Source organism: Pseudoliparis swirei, chromosome 16 (genome assembly GCF_029220125.1).
Source record: "Pseudoliparis swirei isolate HS2019 ecotype Mariana Trench chromosome 16, NWPU_hadal_v1, whole genome shotgun sequence".
Lineage (NCBI taxonomy): Eukaryota > Metazoa > Chordata > Actinopteri > Perciformes > Liparidae > Pseudoliparis > Pseudoliparis swirei.
Window position 1 is genome coordinate 8,220,640 of NC_079403.1, and position 18,998 is coordinate 8,239,637.

The window sequence follows — 18,998 nt, forward strand, 5'->3', positions numbered from 1 at the left end:
TTTCAGGGCCACAAAGCTGTCAAAACATGATAGATTTGGATATGTATCTTCTCATTGTGTTTGGCTGTGAAACAAGAGATGCTGAGAGAGCAGAGATGAGACGGGTGAAATGATGGTAGGGGGAAAGGAAAAAAGATCAAGAAAAACACAAAGGAAGAGAGAGACAGCAAACGGGAAAAAAAGTCTGAAATTCCAGGTGGATCTTTATATTCTGGTTATGTCGAGTCACGTTGAACTACTTCAGAGAGTGGAGAAGGAAGCGACGCTGTGGTTCTCACCAGAAGGTCATGGTACACCCGGATGCAGATTGTTTGAACCACGGTCCTCTGAGAACAGCCCTGGGATACAGACTGCTACTGTTCTTCAAGACAAACATGAAGTGTCCTGCAGTGAGTGAGAGAACAATTACAATTTAAAACCATATCAGTGTCTACTTATGTATTTACACTCGCCCATATTGCAGCTCACAACTTGTTTCACCAGACGATGAATCACCTTTGAAAAAGCAGAAATATTTTTGGGTGCAGAAATACTATTTGACTTTAATGCCTCAGCTCATCGTTGTTGAAGGCAGACGGGTCGACTCCATCCCCGAGATCGTAGTGTACGGCAATGTCTGCTGAATATATTAAGACTCGTGGGAGTGACAAAACAAACCCTGTCGACTGCAGTCGCCACGCCAACAAATTGTTGATGACATCAGAGGGCAAACGCAAGACTCATTTGTTAACCGCCACGCTGCAAATGCACAGACGGCTGCTCGGTGCAGCGGTGATGTACAGCGGGTCTTTTCATTTCAAGCAGCTCATCGAACCATGCTAACCCGTCGGCACACATGAAGATGCACATTCTTAGAAACAAAGTTGGGTTTAATGTTTTCAGGTTTTTTTGGGGCCTTTTTAGGCTGATTATTTTACTGGAAAATATATCGCCATAAAACCTACCTGACAGTAATTTAGTCCTTCGAGCATGATATTTAAATGTAACCTTCCTATTTAGATTGTGTGCATATATATACATATACACAACTCATAATAAATGAATCTACACTATAGTACATTTAAAATGTGATTTGAAGGCAGCTTAACAAACACAAGTCACATGAGTTCCATCCAGCAGTCAAAAGCTGCAGTTAATGCTACTCTGCTTATTTAGCTTGAGCTGGAAAGTAGCAAGCTATGATTTTTCTTAAAGGCTAAATTAAGCTACTGACTCACAGCATGAGGTGGTGGTGTGTTGAAGCTGGAATGTTTTCTCGCCTCCTATTTTCTGCCAAACTGCCAAGTTAACGCAGCTTGAACGACACCACATACCTGCACATTGTTTAAAATCTTTGAATAGTCCCAGGCACATGTTCTAAACCTTCACACAGATGCTCTCTCCCTAGGATATGTGTCGTTTCACAAGGCCTGAAGCACACATCTGAACCTAACAGAGCATCTGTTCACACAAACTGCACGTTATCAAGACAACGTACAACAACATTCCTCGTTAGATTCATACAGGCCGAGTATAAAAATGTGATATGTGGCATAATATACAATAAAAGGTTCAGGGACATGAACCTGAGCATAGTATTGTGTATTCAAATGAATGACTGGATGTTAATATGCAGGACGGGTATGTCGCTTTCTATTATTCAGATGGCTGAGAAAGCATTTATCCATGAAGTGCTTATCTCCCAAGAACACACAGACAAGGGATGTTCCACCCCTCCACAAAACCTTGATATCATCTATAGATAATATTATATTTTGCCAGTTATTTCTGACCAAACACACGGAGACACTGAAATCACCGTATTGGCTTAAAATATTTATATTCGTATTCCAGTAACTGGAGATGGCATTTTCATATCACAGAGGGCGGCATTGCTACTGAACATACAATATGTGGTGTGTTTGTTTTCCGTACCCTCGGTGCCGTTTGTGGAGTGGTCCAGAGGTAGCGGGTGGTACTCTGGAGGTACCTCCATAGAGCAGCCCCTGACCCAGTCAAAGCCATCGCCCAGGGTGAACTCGTACCAGCCGCAAGGACCGCTCTCAAAGTCACACTCCGAGGCTGAACGAGTAGATAGAAAAGGATTAGAGTTAAGCGGAGACTGAAAGTTCATTCTTCTGTGTGAAAAGCTCCAGAAATGATGCGAAAGGACAATGTGGTGAGATTGATATGTCAACTTCTGTTTCCAAGGTCAAGGATAAAGTGCTCTGAAATATGGAAATGTACCTCGCTTTTCTATCCGATAGGTACGATCTCTCCATGACACGAAGGATCGAAAAGCGTGTCAACCGTAATTTGCTTTCCCCTGTAGCTATGCCCATCAACCAAAGAGTATACATGCAAGTTATTTGAAGTAGCTATCCATATTTTATGATGAAAGTAAGTTGATGATGTCATACGCTCATTTTCATATTGGTGACGAGGGGGTGGGGGGGAGACCCTGTGCTGTTGGCAGGTGACTGATTACTCCGAGCAGCATGAATGGGAATGAATTACAATATAAAACATGAGACTCAATGTATTGCTTTTTCTCCGATGGTCCGAATGAGTCGCTGAATTTGAATTTGTTCTCACGGCAGTCGGCCTCGTCCTCTCCTCGGGGACAGTCCGGGGTGAAGTCACACACTTTGCTCTCGTCGATGCACTCCCCGGCGCTGCCACAGGCAAACAGCGAGGGAGGGCAAACAGGGGGAACAGGTGCGCTGCTCTCTGCAACAGGAATAAAACATGAAAGGTGAACATACAATCTACATTACAGCATTCGGCTGCAAGAGGCACCTGAATAACCGAGAGCTAACAAATCAGATGTCGACCCCCTCGCATACAAAAGAGCTGCAAATGTTCTCACCGAGGCCTATGGAGTGATTTTATCATTAAAGAGCACTTATAATGAGACATGGGTGGATTAATATCGATGAGCTCAGCTTCACCCAGAGAAGAGCAAGTACATCAGCTGAGTTATGGAAGATTAGACTCCGACTGTGATGTAGTAAGTAAGTGAATTTCAGATATTTGGATCAATAGTATACGTCCGAGGATCCATCTCTTAAATGAACATTATTGGAAACATAGTCAGAAAATTGGCTGGCTATTAAAAATAAGTCTTTAATTGGTTTCTACTTAAGTTAACTGCAATAACTTTCTGAATATTTGCTGGGACATGCTGGCAGTTATGTGATGTCACCAAACTGCATTTACTTAATTAAGAAGAATACAAGTTGCCCCACCATGACAGATGCAACGCGGGGAAAGTATCAAAGTGTTGTTGAGGGTTCAAAGCAGTGATACCCAAGCTAGCAAACAGTTGACCATCTCCTGGAATGTATGTTTATTTGCAACCAAAAATAAAATTATTTTAAAACACCCGTTTACAAACTCTCACCCAACTCGTGCTGCAAGTCTCATTTATTCAGTCATATTCTCAGGACTTCCCAAACATGTTTTTTCTGAAAACACTCTTTTTTTTAAACCACAATCACAACTACAGACAAACAAGACTTTGAGAGTTGTGTTCGAGGTTATAAACACACTTTTGATGCAGTTCTGCTTCTTGTTAAACGGGGCCACCGATCACTTCAATTCACCAAAGATTTACTCAGTTTCCTGAGTCTCTGTTCACGGTAGAGGAACGCCGGAGAAAACAAAGAAGGACAACAATGGATTCAAGGTAACCTGCCGTGAGTTATTGATGTGCAAATGATAATTTTAGAGGTGAAGTATTTCTTGATGGTAGAGGAGGGTAGAGCTTATTGAGAATAGAGAGAAAAATTAATGAGAATATCAATTAGGCCCGTGAAAGGACACCCATAATGAATCACATGGGGGCAGCTCATTACCAAAACATGCAAAGTGTGATTTATGATAACAGGGCGTGAACGAGGTGTCGGACTCCGACTGAAAATACAATTTACATTAACATGTTGCTGTTTTAATTTCACCCCACGTCCATTCAATTATAAGCCAATATTTAACATTTATATTGTTAATGACCGTACACTTAATCTGATTTGATGCTGTGAATCCATAACTCAACTAATGTAATGTGCAGCGCATGGCTATGCAGCAGGGATGGAACTAAAGGACCATGGTACATAAATAATCCTACGATGTGACTGTTATGACATAGTAATTAGCAATATTAGATGAGAGCCACATATCAAAACAATATACTTGTATTCACTTCCATACATATCAGATTATACAGATGTGTCATATAGTGATAACCCCTTGCATGTGTAGTAAAAGTGTTTTGGTATTTCAATGTGACATTGAGTTTTAGCTCTTTATGAAGCGCATTACTGTTCATTATCAGGTTTAATGCTTCTTATATGATAACATATACCATGCTTTTTAACCGTGAAAGCTCATTTGAACTATAGTCCAGACCAAACAACCACATAAGAATATATTTGAACATATCTGAACCTTTCAGAAACAGAAGTTAGTGAAGAAAATGGAGAAGAAGCTTGTTTTTTACCATGTCTATTGGTCCAGTTTTAAATGTCAAACACTATCATAACCAACACCAACAAGCTCGTTCTTGGGAGTAGATCAGTGGGGCGGATGCTGAATATTGATGGTGAGTGTTATGTTTTCATGGCCGTACGTGTTGTCTCTGACGGATAGTCGTCCTTGATGTTGTGTTAGGGTTGTCTAGGACAACGTTTGAGGGCGAGCATCCTCCAGTCGGTGCTTATGGTGAAACAACAAGGACAAACAGATGGTAGTCCAAAGAGATAGTTGGAAGCAAAAGGGACAATACTCATCCATCATACTACAGCGGTAAGAGTGGATAGACGTTGTTACGATATTGTTGTCATTGAAACATACAGGAAAAAGTGCTCAATAAGCTTTTTCAAAGATAGCTTTTCTGCCACCAAAAAAGGTGACGTGTATACAGGGCCCTCGGAGTGAGAGTGAACCGAAACAACAACAAAAAAGGTGGAAGATGCTAAATATAAAACAAAACAAAAAGAATAGAAAAGTCACATGATAATTTGTCACCGATGGCGACACCTTTCCCAAACACATTGCCATATGATCCATTGTTAAAATAGAAAATATCGATTATAGCTGCTGCTATAGTGACAGAAGAAAATCTTTATGAAGTTTCTCTCAAGTGAACTTGAAGTCAGCGTGAGGCAGCTCAGTGTAGCCTTATGAACCGTACTGTAGGGGAGAAACTAGAAATGTTAGGAAAACCAACTCTATACCTCTTGCTACTAACAATAAATACGTAATCCACCCTAAAATCATCTACTTTAGACCGCTTGTCTGCGGACATTCGCTGGTCATTAATAAATGAATGAGGAAGTAGGAATGATCAGTTATTTAAAAGAAATTCGATTTAAAAACAACAACTTTGTAATTCAAGCTCGTTACATGTCAAACATCCTTTAAGAACTGTGGTGCTCAAGCTCAGATGCTTGACATCTAACTTAAAGCTTAAACTCTAGTGCCGCTGTCTCGACCAGAGAAAGACCTAAAAAAGCTGAAGGCCACAGGTCATCGCATAAATGACACAATCCATGAAGCTGATTCTCGTATTAGAGACAGAGAGCAGCAACAACCTTTATGAGATGATTCATAGCGGCTGTAAAGATGCTATAATTCGAGCTTGCGGCTGAAATACTTGTTCATCACAACAGCAACATGTACAAATTATTTCCAAAATGGAAGGAGGGCTGCAATTTATCAAACTTTCCAAGCCAAGAGCCGTATCATATTCATCGCTGAGCTGCAGGCAGCGCACTACGACAGCCATAAATAAAGCCGCTCATTGTGCCACTGACTGCCCAATATTCAGTTCAGGGAAATGTGCAGTCAGCACTATTTTAATGATTCAGTGATTCCGTTGTGAACCCCTCATCTATTAGTGTCTTACCCCGTGATCAGTATTCAAAGCAGGTTTGTGGCTGTTTACGAGTGGCGGTATTTTAGAAAATGTCACGGTCTGAACTTGTGCCGTCTGTGTAGGGAGATTTTATTAACAGTACCCAGCACAGTCACACAGCCGGGGCTGAAGGATAGGTCGTCCACGGCCAGGAACTCCGAGGCTTTGCTGTCGGCTGAAAGTTGCCCTCGAATCACCACCTGGTGGACAAACGGAAAACATTCAAGAAGTCACCGCTTTCTGCAGTATGTGAAATACGTGTGTCTGCATGCGTGTCTGCGTGCGTGTGCTTACACTGACACCAGAACTACACAGACCTGCCAGTCGATGCAGATAACGCCTTTAGTTTGAAAGGGTATTTTGTCTTTGGACAAATTGAATTTTTGAGCAGATAATGGCTTTATGTGATGAAACGGCTCATCATAAAAGTCATTACAATTCATCCTGAGAAGGTCATTAAATTCCATGAAAATGCCCCTGATGATTGATGAGATTTTTAAAGTTACCGGTAGACATTAGCATCCCCAATGCAACAGTAGATAGCTATGGACAATGTCTCTCTCTGTCACAGTGCTATTAATATCAACGCTGCACTGATCAAAGTCCACAGAACAGCTTTATCTACACCTGTGGACTTTTAGCAGTCATCATTTATGACTGATCTGAACAAATGGTGGATTATGTCATCGTGGGGGAAGGGAAACCGCACTCTCAAATACACCATTTTCATTGGTCACACTTGTCAGCTGGTATTTGTTTCTTAAAACTGGACTATGAGGCCATAAAAGTAAAACAATATGTGGGATGAGAGCAATGACTGTTTATATATAACTGTTGATTCAGGATTTCACAGAGAAACCAGCATGTTTATCTGATCCAGACAATGTGCCCTCAGAAAGATCTTGAATATTTCCATCCACAGAGTAAACATTGTCAAGAGAAGCAAACTCTTAAATAACATTACAAATTACATTTTCATTGTTTCCGTTTCACATTTGAGGCCAAATGTACAGTGTATTTTTGAACTAGTGTTTCTCCAACACAATGAGAGAGCAACTGCAAAACCCCGGAGGCATTTGAGCAGGTGAAAAATTGCAGATCATTAAGCGAACTGACTGAAATTGAAATTTCCCAAAATGACTGTGGTAAACAAAAACCCAATCAACTCAGATGCCTTCAAAACAGGAAATAGCTGAATGGAGAGAGTGGATGTCAGCAGAGCGTTGACCTCCCTTTACCGTGTCATGAAACTGACAGATGGGGAAGGCAGACAGCAGGAGAAGAGTGGCACTCTGACATTGTCTGAGCTGCAGGAAGGACGCAAACAGCAGGACTCCAGGTGGCCTCTGAAGGGCCCGCTTGGTCCAGAACATCCTGGCAGCACATAAACGGCTCCTGTTGTGCAGCTCATTTCTGCTGCGATGACTTTAGAAGTCTCGAGGAAACATATAGCCTATGTCTCACATTATGTATGTTAACATGCGATACAAATATAATTGATACTATATGGTATGATTCAATAAGGTTAAGAATGCGCCAAGAGAGTTAAACTAAATCTTTAGAAGATTATTTTGGCCGTGTGGTACAAGCTGCGACCACAACACGGACCTTTGATGACCTCCGATATTGATGCGGGGAAGTTGTAGGCTCACAGTTGCTTGCTTACACATTCAGCAAATATGGAGACACTTTAGAATTCATTTAGAATTGTGTTTCTGATAATCACATTTAATTTAACTGTATTGTTTGTTCGTGGTTTGGTGCTGAACCGCAGCGATAAAGTTGCTAGCCAGAAAACCAAAACAATGAGCTGAAAGATACAACAAAAAAGCGCACAAAGTTCAAAGGGAACCAAAGTCGGGTGGGGATTCTCAAAAAGTTCCACTTCGCATACAAGTAGTCATGTGATCTATTGGAAATATGAAAGTAAATTGAAAAAGGACAGTCCTTCCGGACTTATGTAAGAAATAGGAGAGCACAAAAGAAATATGAAATAAGATGAGATGCAAAATACCATGAAACACGTCAGATATACATTACCGATTCATTATAATTTACGTAAACATACAACACGATTATATTCCATTTTGAATGTCGCTGACCTGAAAGGTGTGATTGCTGGGGAACGTAATAACTCTCCGCTGCCACATTTCCGTGTGTGTGGCGTGTTTCCACACCTCGGTGCTCTGACCCAGCGGCTCAGTCTGAACCAGAACCTGAAGATCTCCGTGTTGTGCTCCGACATAAGAGTAGAAACTCATCTGTCGAACAACAATGCATAGAAGATATAGCCGGTTGTTGTAATGCGATTGTTGCCGTTGTTGTGCACATGACAACAGAGGATGTTGATACCTGGCATGTTTGACTGGGCAGGAAGACGGGACTGCTCAGGTCTGCAGTGGTTCTGTTTCCAGTGACGGGTAACAAGGACAGGAAATAGGCTAAAATATGAACAAAGCAGATAAAGTATAAGGTAACGGTTGTGAAGACAAGATAATTCGATGCGTGGGTCCCATATGACAGACGCTCCGACCTGATGTGCTGTTGGTGTGGTCTTGTTTGAGTCCCGGAGCGTCCGTTGTTCTGGTCCAGAGCATCTCTGAGCTCTGGATCAGGTCACAGAATCCCTCCTCAAAGTCACACCTCTTATATCTGGAGCCTTCATTAAAAGAAAAAAACATCTTTCCCTTGTGCTCTTTTGTGTTTCAACCCTGAAATAGAGTTTGCCATGAATCTGTAATTCGGGATATCGTTTTGGGTTCCGCACGCAGAGCAGAGCTCAGAATTTAGGTGGTTTATCATTGTCATCATGCAAGTAATCGTATTTGACTTTATGGCCAAATGTGCAACAAGGGACTGCAAATACTTCGTGATAATATTGTATTTTAGAGGTATGCCAGGCATATCTAAATACATGAATATCCTCACAGAAGTTCTAGTAATTACCAGATGCCTTATCTTTAGGCATCTAACCATTATCTTCATCACAATAATAATTGTGTACATCCTACTACTCACAGTCTTCCTCGTCGCTGCCATCTCCACAGTTGTCAGTGAAGTCACACACACGGTCCTCAGGCACACTCGGGCCCCGGGAGCAGTTCAACTGGCGCCGTGAAGAAGCTCCAACAGGCGCCAGAGAGAAGGCCAGCGGCAGCCACAGCAAAGCCAGCGGCGTCATCGACCTGGTTCCTGTTTGTCCTTTATGTACAACACCGTCTCTTGACTTCAGAGGAAAGCATCTTGCTGTTGGGACGAAACGCCAGTCGAGGTCGAGCTTTTACTTCAGCGATCCAGTTTGCGTGGATCTTGGAAGCCGTTAGCGTGTTGTAAAGAGTAATAAATGGCTTTTTATGGCTGTGACACAATACGGGGCACTTTGCTGGTTAATGTGTTCATGCTGGAGGCTACTCAGGCAGTGCTTTTAGATCAAAGCTATATATTCAGTAGTTTCATTCAAAAACACATGTCAACCTAAAGGTGGCAATAGAGGAAAAGTCATGGATAACTGAAGTCATTATGATTCCCTCTCTGGACTAAGCATGGCTAAATATCAGGTATGTTTATAGGTTAGGTGTCTAAACTGAATCTAAACTGAATCCATGTATTTCTACTCCTCTCCTCAAGCCCTTGAGGCTCCTCAAGGCTTCTACAATGCAGATGGCCACTGTTTTCAACACGGTCAGAATACATTAGCTCCTCGACCTACACGCTTGTGGCTTGAACCTATAAAAAGACAGGAAAGAAGAGCCGAGGGTTGGGAATATATGAACTGCGATGAAAGGATCATTAACTGCATCCAGCGGGGCTCGGTCCCACTTCACAGTGAGGCATAATTTCATTTCGCAGCAATCAATAAAGACGTTAGCTTAAAACCGTCGAGCAGCAAGCGAGTAGAGGAGCTGGCGTAGTTCAAATGAAATTAACCTTGAGGAAAAACGGCGAGCTCTCCGACTCCATGGGGGACGAGGGATTAATGGAACACGGAAAAGATCATGTCGGTATTGACCTCTGTTGGCAATGGTGGCGAGAGTTTACGGAGAGCGGATGGCAGCATGTTGAAACAACACCACATGTAGCGCACAGTGTTGTTTCTAAATACCTCAATCGTTCACTTTGAATCACAGGTGCCGGGACGCAGGAATACAGTAGATGGGGAGCAATGTGAGGGCAGGACGATAAGGAATGACAGACCAATAACCTTACTCCAGTTTTATCATGTGACAGGAAGGTGCAGGAGTGCAGAGTGACTCATAACTACAATTAGCCGATAAAAACAAGAGGGGGTCGTTAACGTCCGTCGGCTCTTTTCAACGAGCTATTCTTCTCCTCCGTTGTTTTCTTTATAGAGCGAGCCAGACAGCCAGACATAAACACCAAGCAGCACGGACACTATTTATCTTGGAAATATAGCGGATGGATTTTGAAAACCGATCATGTGGCGGACAATGCTAACCTACAGCTGCTAATGTCGGTGCTAATGTCATGGCAATCAATTCAGGGCACTTCTGCAAGTAAACTAAATGTGCCGTATTTACAACAAAACTTTCCTTTACAGCCCAACTTGTTCATTTAAGTCAATGTATTTCCTTCCTCGACACAGTTTATACATTCTTAACAACACTTGTGATTCATTTCACTTTCGTGGAAGAATGTAGAGGTCAAAGCAAGACAGCCTGTTAAGTGACTAAAGCAAGACAAATGTGTCATTGAAGTCCAACGGGCTGGTGGGACCAGTGCAGCCATTTATCAAAGATGTGAATCTATTTCACCACTTAGTTTTGTACATATTAAAACAAAGATGTGATTAAATCCTGTCCCAATTTGTAACAAAACTGATTGTCTTTGATCTCTATTTTTTTCACCTGAGTAATGGGAGTAAAAAAAATAATTATCTTACAAGTAAAAAAAAAGAAACAGGAGGATTGGGCCGAACAGACAATATGTACAAAGAGAATCTGCCTGCAGGTGTACGTTTGTTACCACACGGCTGAAACAAATCAGGTGATATGCCACAGAAAGACAAACAAAAACAATCAATGAAATCTCTGAGAATTTCAATCAAGTAACCATGTTACATTCCCAGACATCCATTCAGCAGCAGAAAGCTGTTGAAGATACTGAGTAACTGCATTTTTTATTTTTTCATGAAAGATAAAAGTTGAGTTTCCTCATCACTTTGTCTAATTCCTACTCTGGCCCCAGTTTAATTAGAACATATTGACATGGCAGATCATTTGCATAGCATTTTGAATGCAGCCAATTTGCTTTTGTGATTTACTCAAACTGAGACAAAAGTGCACCTGCCAATTTGCCGCCGACCTGAACCGAGTGATTCACTGCCGAGTGAAGTCACCATAACAGCTGGGCTTTGAGATGAACCGCGTAGCTAGGAGGCCCTTCGCTCAGCACCTCCAACCAACACGGACGATCCTGCAGAGCTCTGTGACGTGAGATTATGCACAAAGTAGACAACAAAGTGTTGACAAACGCGCTGTTGGAGAGGAAGGAGGCGGAAACCCGGACGGCATTAGACAGCCGGATCTTAAGCATCCCATTAGCCAGATCTGTGTCCGACCGCGGTGCTGCCCGCCAGCCACCTGTCAGTATTCAAGAGGCAGTCTGCCAGAGTCCTCAAGCAAAAGCCAAACAAGGTAAGTTACAGCAAGGCGCTGATTGTTTTTATAGCTCGATTATGTCATCAGTTTTGCTATTCATCTTCTGAAAGCGAACACATTTATTTTAAAAGCACTTATTTCTACTTTTACTTCAGGAAAAGATCTGAATAAGATGAAGATCTTCCTCCACCACTGCTTTATTGCAGTGGTGGAGGAAGTATTCAGATCTTTTCCTCAAGTAAAAGTAGAAATAAAGCAATATCAAAATACCCCTCCATTAAGGTAAAAGTCACCAGGCTGCAGGGTCTTGTCCTGATGGAATTGATTTCAATCTCTTTCTGGACCTGTTAAGCGATGGAGAGGGCACACTGCCTTCAGCGGTCGTCTCCTGAAGAAGCTCTCGGTCCTCATCCTCGAACTGCTTCTCTGGGGCTGAAAAATGCGTAAAAGTAGTGTTTAGGTAAACATGCTATCAAATCAATTTGATATGAATTGTATTAACCCTCCTGTTGCCTTTGGGTCAATTTGACCCGATTCAATGTTTCACCCTCCTGTTACCTTTATATTTACTAACATATTTTACCCTTTGGGTTCAATTTGATGCCAGCAATTAAAACCTCCAGAAAATTATTACAATTAATATTGTTTTCCAAGTTTAAGTGTGAGGCACTTTATGTTTGTTTGTCGACTACCGAAAGAACACCGACATTAAACATTTAATGGAGTCAAATTAACCCGAAGGCGGCAGGAGGGTGAAATATTGATTCGGGTCAAATTGACCCTAAGGCAACACAAGGGTTAATGGAACACATCTCATACAAATATTGTTTTCACATCACTTTTCTTTTTTTTCTGAACCATGGAGATTCCACAGTGGAAAAAGTGACCCCAAATGTGGTCACAGACCTGTGGAGTTCCTCCACCTGGACATTTGTTAAATGAGCCAAAATGAGCCCAAACTATAAACATGAATAATGTTAAATATCTACACGCAACAGAAGCATCAGTGGACATGCCATCGCTAGTTTCATTAACATTACCCTGTCTTTCTATGATGGCGGCAGCTAGTCTACCGTGAGCTGGCAACGAGCAAACGGTAGGCTATCTAGCTTGAACATGGTGATAATGCCTTCACGCAGGCAGTGGAACACGGCGCATGCCTCTGCCTTCAAGTGGATGTTATGCGTTGCCAGATGCTTCATTCAATTTGACGTGATCCCCCCATTACACGCAATTATGTTGTTACCTTCGCATTGAAAATGCCGGAAGGTTATGTTTTGATCGCCGCGTATTTATTTATTTATTTGTATGCGTGTTATTCGCAAATCTCAAAAAGTATTGAACCGAATCGCATGAAATTTGGTGGGATGATTGTTTATTATCCGGGGACCAGTTGATTAGATTTTGGGATCGATCGGGTCAAAGGTCAAGGTCAAAGGTCATGAACAGGTCAAAATCTTTCGCAGAACTCAAAAAGTATTGAACCGAATCGCATGAAATTTGGTGGGATGATTGTTTATTATCCGGGGACCAGTTGATTAGATTTTGGGATTGATCGGGTCAAAGGTCAAGGTCAAAGGTCATGAACAGGTCAACTCTTCTTGAATCACATGGAATTTGGTGGGATGATTGGTTATTATCCGGGGACCATTTGATTAGATTTTGGGATCAATCGGGTCAAAGGTCAAGGTCACGGAAAGGTCAAAATCTTTTTTTTACCATAGCACGATACATTTTTGTCCAATTGGCATGCAACTAATGCCAAAATGTTCATAATTCAATGCCCAATCTTGTGATATGCGAAGATATGCGCTCTACCGAGTGCCCGTTCTAGTTGCCTTATGTATTGTGTGTAGTTAGGGGGGGGGGGGGGGGGTGTATATAACATAAAACATATGTTATATACATAACATATGTTTTGTTTGTAAATCTAACCAACTCAACGAAAGATGTTGAATGAACGCAGTGGAGCATTTCCCACTTCTATGTGCGGGTAGAGAAGTATAGGCTACAGTAGAAACAAGTACCTTAAATTAAAATATACTTTATTGCATTCGAGTTCACTGCAATAAACGTGGCCTTACAATAACTTTCCAAACTACTAATTGATTTGTTGTGCATAACCAGATCAGTGTGACAGAGTTTGTAAATAATGCATCAGATTATGATAAAGTATCTTGAGAGCAAAGGCCCTGTCCTTCTCTCCCTCTGGTCCGCTCAAAACAAATCATCTGAATAATCACAGCTTGATTCATGATGCTGAAGAGAGAGAGGATGTGCATTAGACAGGAGGAAAGGACAGGTTGCATAATGACCTTTGAGAACGAGCCCGAAGATAAAATTCTGAACTGAATTAGTAGTCAATTACTCCACTGTATATTTCACCGTTAACCCTTTTTCATAAAACATTAAACTGATACGACACTCTCAGTCGAAATTACCATGATCCCAGTGCTGAGAAATAGAAAGGACAACGTTGACATGTTTGATATTAAAGTGCTGCAAGCTATAAATTATAGGCTGTATGTGTGTGCGTGCGTGTGTGTGCGCGTGAGATTAAGAGAGAGAGAGAGAGGCAGAGAGCGTGCATTTGTTTAAATTGAGGCATTAAGAGGTGTTATGGTTACCTTCTGATAGGAATTGTGACCCTGGCTGCGGGAGCGTGGAAGCAGTAAAGACAGGCACGTGCACAGATAGAGCCCTAGTGGTGCTCAAGCACCAGCCCTTTTGCCCTGGATGAGAAAAGCGCCCTTTCTGCTGGAGCCACTTTTTTTTTCATTATATCAGTATTTAAGAATTAAAGTTACTCTCTCTGTCATCAAGTCCCCCCAAATGTGTATGGATATCTCCCTCCTCCACTTAGAGCGCAGTAAACGCAAGAAAAAACAACACTTGTAAAAACTATACTTACTAATCAGTGGCGGTGCGTCCATAGAGGGCGCTAGGGCGCCGCCCCTCTTAAAATTTTGAGATGAAAAAAAAAACATCCTGTCAAAAAACATTATATGCCAAATCATTTAAAAAGTAAATATACCGTGTTGACGCACTAAATGTGTGTGGGAGACCGTCAGCCTGTCAACAACCACTTAAGTTAATGTGAAAAAATATAATATATCGCCACTCATTATCACGGAGAGAAGCCCCTCCCCAATTTCGGGCCACCGGCCCAACGTGTGTGTGCGGCAGCGAGCAAACATATCAGTCGTTTCGGCAAGGACGGCTTCTCATTGGCGGATGAAACGTGAATCTTGGGGCACAAAAATGTGCGCTCTGGCCAATGACATCGTTTTATTATTTCACGTGATTGGACTATTCGGCAGATCAGAGACCGGTATCGTTCCCTCAGCCAGAGAGCTCCACGGAGCTACGGGAGCAGGTTGCTAACGGAGATTGTCAGCTGGAGCTCAGTGAGTAATGCGCTGTTTAGTTTCTCCTGTCTGTTGTTCCAAAGTCCTGGGACTGAAACTCTCTGGACTCCAACGGGGTGAGGGATCTAAAGACAAGTGTAAAGCACGAATCTTGCCGCAGTTATCTAGCTAACAGCATGAAGCTAACCCTGCCTGCAGAGCAGAGCAGCAGAAGGAGGCCGAACTGGCATCGAAAACACAATGAAGAAGTTCTGAAAAACTGACACATTCCCTCAAGAATAATGGAAACAGGCTGGTTACAGACATGATTGACTTTAACCAGAGAGTTATGGAGAAGTTTGACCACTTTAAAGAGAGGAGGCTACTTTTCTTTACAGTAGTGGGTCTGCTCTGTCACCCAATGTAACATGTGATCTCTTTCTGACTCTATTCTGCTCTGAACCTCTTTCATGTGAGGGTGAAACTCTTATTTTGCAAACCTCTGAAACCCAACCCAATGTTTCTTAAAGCTGCTCTGAACCTCTCATGCCCAAAGTTACAGTGTGTTGATAGTTGTTATTGGACCGTGTTGAGCACGCTGTTTTCTTGAAATAAAGCTTTGTTTTTTACAATATTCTACTCAAAACCTCTTTTCTTCTCATTGTTGAGTGCTATTTAAACCGCGTCGCCCAACTGCGCCCCCCCCCAAAAAATTCACCAGCCGCCACTGTTACTAATTGAGAATGAGGTCATGGCAGGAAATATCAGACTTCCGTGAAAACGTTATAATGCCTCAGTCTGATATTTCCCGGCATGACCTCACTCTGGGTTAGTAAGTAGTTATTACAAGTGTTGTTTTTTCTTGCATTTACTTTTTTCATCCGAGCGGTCGAGGTTAGTAAGTCGTTTATTATATGGAATTTTTTTCGCTCCTATTGTTTTGTAAATAAAAACAAATTGTAATATGTCATTTTGTTCAGCTCTCATGTCTTCTCAAGACACGAAGTGTTTCAGTTGTTTCCTAGCAACCAATTACTTAACTTCAAGTTACAGTGATCAATAGAAAAATTGGGTGCCCTTTTGGGGGGGTTTGAGCACCTGCCCCCCAAAATGTCTGTGCACGTACCTGGTACACATCCTCGTTGCCAGAAGATCGCCCCCTGGTGAGAGGAGAAAAAAAAGTATGTTATTTATATATATTTTTAAACAATCGAATTGACTAACTAAGAATTTCCATTGTACTAATGGTGTTCAAGAGCTACCAGTCCTCTATTCCTGCGAGTTCCATGGTACACATCCTCGTTGCCAGAAGATCGCCCCCTGGTGAGAGGAGAAAAAAAAGTATAAATTATATATATATTTTTTTTAAACAATCGAATTGACTAACTAATATTTTGCATTCTACTAATGGTGTTCAAGAGCTACCAGTCCTCTATTCCTGCGAGTTCCATGGTACACATCCTAGTTGCCAGAAGACCGCCCCCTGGTGAGAGGAAAAAAGAATTAATACATGATTTAAATTATTATTTGTTTAAACAATAGAATTGACTAACCAAGAATTTGCATTGTACTAATGGTGTGTTCACACCGGACGCGTCAAAATTTTGACGCGCGTCGAGATTACATGTTAAGTCAATGCAAAGCTGCGTCGAAGCTGCGTATTTTCCAGCGAGCAGCGCGTCAGACGCGTTTGAAGCAGCACGAACAGAGAGTTTGTCGCGGGGCGAACTCAGCGAACAGAGCGAGCAGACGCAGCTCCTCGACGCGCGAGTTGAAATTTCCCAACTCCAGCAGCAAAAACGCGTGAGTCATAGTTGCGTCAGCCAATCAGCGTTGAGCAGCTCCGCTCGTCATCGTCCTGCCGGTTGCAAAAAATGGAGGACAAGATTATTATCGCCGTCTGTGGGCACCCCGAACTTTACGATACAACTCTTTATGCTTACCGAAACCGGAGCTATAAAGATAAAGCGTGGAACAAGGTCGGAGAAGCCGTGGGACTACCTGGTAAGTTTTGAATGTATGTATTTGCTTTTATTCTCGCTATTTGTTGTACTTTACTATCAACCAACGCCGGCATATGTGTTTCATGGCAGAGGAGATCTGCCGCCGTAGGTGGAAAAGTCTCAGAGACATGTATCAAAGAGAGAAGAGAGAGAGAGCAGCGAGAAGCGCAGTGGGAGTGCAGCTCAGTCCACTAAAAAGTGGAAGTACTCTGCGGTCCTGTCGTTCCTCGATCCATTTATTACTCCGCCCCCGACGCGTCCGACGCGTCTGGTGTGAACACACTTTTTTCGACGCGCGTCGAGCCTGCTGCGTCAGACGCGGCGAGAATTTTTTCGACGCGTCCGGTGTGAACGCACCATAATGGTGTTAAAGAGCTACCAGTCCCTTATTCCTGTGAGTTCCATGGTACACATCCTCGTTGCCAGAAGATCGCCCCCTGGTGAAAGGAAGAAGAAAGTATGAATTATTTATATATATTTTTTTAAACAATCGAATTGACTAATAATTTGCATTGTACTAATGGTGTTCAAGAGCTACCAGTCCTCTATTCATGAGAGTTCCATGGTACACATCCTCGTTGCCAGAAGATCGCCCCCTGGTGGGAGGGGAAAAAAAGTATGAATTATTTATATATATTTTTAATAGGGCTGTCAATCGATTTAAAAAAATTAACTAATTAATCGCACATTGTGAAATTGCGATTAATTACAAACTTTTAATCGCGATTAATCGCAATTGAAAGTTTGTTCCTTCTTTTTAAAGACAAAACTGCTTCTCTGACTGACAGGCTGCTATAGAGCCTCACATGTGTGGTGGGAGGTCCTTGTGATTTACTGAGTGATCATTGGTTGTTTTTTTCGCAAAATGTTGACAGACAAACGGATTGACCAATCACGTTGAAGGTTTCATGTGACGAGTTCTTTCCGCGCCGCGTCACCCGACACGTCGCCCTCCGTTCCTCTGTGTATCAGAGGGGGAGACGGGAGGAAGGAGGAGCAGGAGGAAACCCGACTGATTCATCCACAAGTTAAACTGATTTCTGCTCCTTATTTTTGCGGAGAAATAATTGTTTTAAAAACGGAAACAGTGTCAAACCGTACTGCCGCGGTTTGACACTCAGAGGAGTGTAACAACTTCAACGAACACCGGAAGCAAGTCGAAGTGTCCTTGAGCAAGGCACTGAACCCCCAGTTGCTTCCCGGGTGCATCACTGCAGCCCACTGCTCCTTAATAACTAAGGATGGGTTAAATGCAGAGAACTAATTTCCCCTTGTGGATTAATAAAGTATAGGCGGCCAAATTAATCGCATAGATTAACGCGTTAACGCTGACAGCCCTAATTTTTAAACAATCAAATTGACTAACTAAGAATTTGCATTCTACTAATGGTGTTCAAGAGCTACCAGTCCTCTATTCCTGTGAGTTGCATGGTACACATCCTAGTTGCCAGAAGACCGCCCCCTGGTGGGAGGAAAAAAGAATTAATACATTATTTAAATAATTATTTTTTTTAACAATCGAATTGTACTAATGTTGTTAAAGAGCTACCAGTCCTCTATTCCTACATACATACACACACATATATATGATATATATAATCTGAGTTAAGGCTGCTTTTGTCACGCAGCCATTGAGACACGGTGCCAGTGTTAAATGATAGGCTCTCCGAGCCGATCCGCCCTTCTGTGAACCCCACCCCACCCCGGGATGGGGTGTAGGAGAATCACACAAGGTGACTCCCACCAAACCGCCCCATCCCGGGAGGGGGGGCCAACCCCCTCCGCTCCTTCTGTGGGATCCACAAGTCAATCCCAGCACCGCCTTATGTGATTGCCCCAGGATCCCCCCCATCCAAGGGATGCAGCTAATGTAGGAGAATCACACGAGGTGACTCACCGAAACACCACAAGACTTAAGGAGTTTCAACTCCGCCTGGGATGAGGGGACCACCCCCCCACTCCTCCTGAGGGCGTCACATCACGGTACTGCTCTGCTGGAAATCACTTCTATATATAAACTCTGTTCATAAATTATATATATATATATTTTTAAACAATCGAATTGACTAACTAATAATTTGCATTCTACTAATGGTGTTCAAGAGCTACCAGTCCTCTATTCCTGCGAGTTCCAGGG

General features: G+C 42.4%; 2 protein-coding genes across 2 annotated transcripts in view; one reads left to right on the forward strand and one right to left on the reverse strand.

Annotated features, from left to right (window-relative positions):
- malrd1 (MAM and LDL receptor class A domain containing 1) overlaps positions 1–9,074 on the reverse strand; it is a 47,128-nt gene extending 38,054 nt beyond the window's left edge. Inside the window, exons 1-8 of the mRNA XM_056434685.1 lie at positions 8,912–9,074; positions 8,427–8,552; positions 8,246–8,334; positions 7,996–8,154; positions 5,997–6,093; positions 2,575–2,709; positions 1,915–2,061; positions 279–384 (exon numbers count right to left, since the gene is read on the reverse strand). Coding sequence (XP_056290660.1) covers positions 279–384; positions 1,915–2,061; positions 2,575–2,709; positions 5,997–6,093; positions 7,996–8,154; positions 8,246–8,334; positions 8,427–8,552; positions 8,912–9,074 — 1,022 coding nt within the window. The remainder of the gene's footprint in view (positions 1–278; positions 385–1,914; positions 2,062–2,574; positions 2,710–5,996; positions 6,094–7,995; positions 8,155–8,245; positions 8,335–8,426; positions 8,553–8,911) is intronic.
- si:ch73-174h16.4 (leucine-rich repeat-containing protein 14) overlaps positions 1–18,998 on the forward strand; it is a 157,920-nt gene that overhangs the window by 112,909 nt on the left and 26,013 nt on the right. The gene's annotated exons all lie outside the window — the stretch shown is intronic.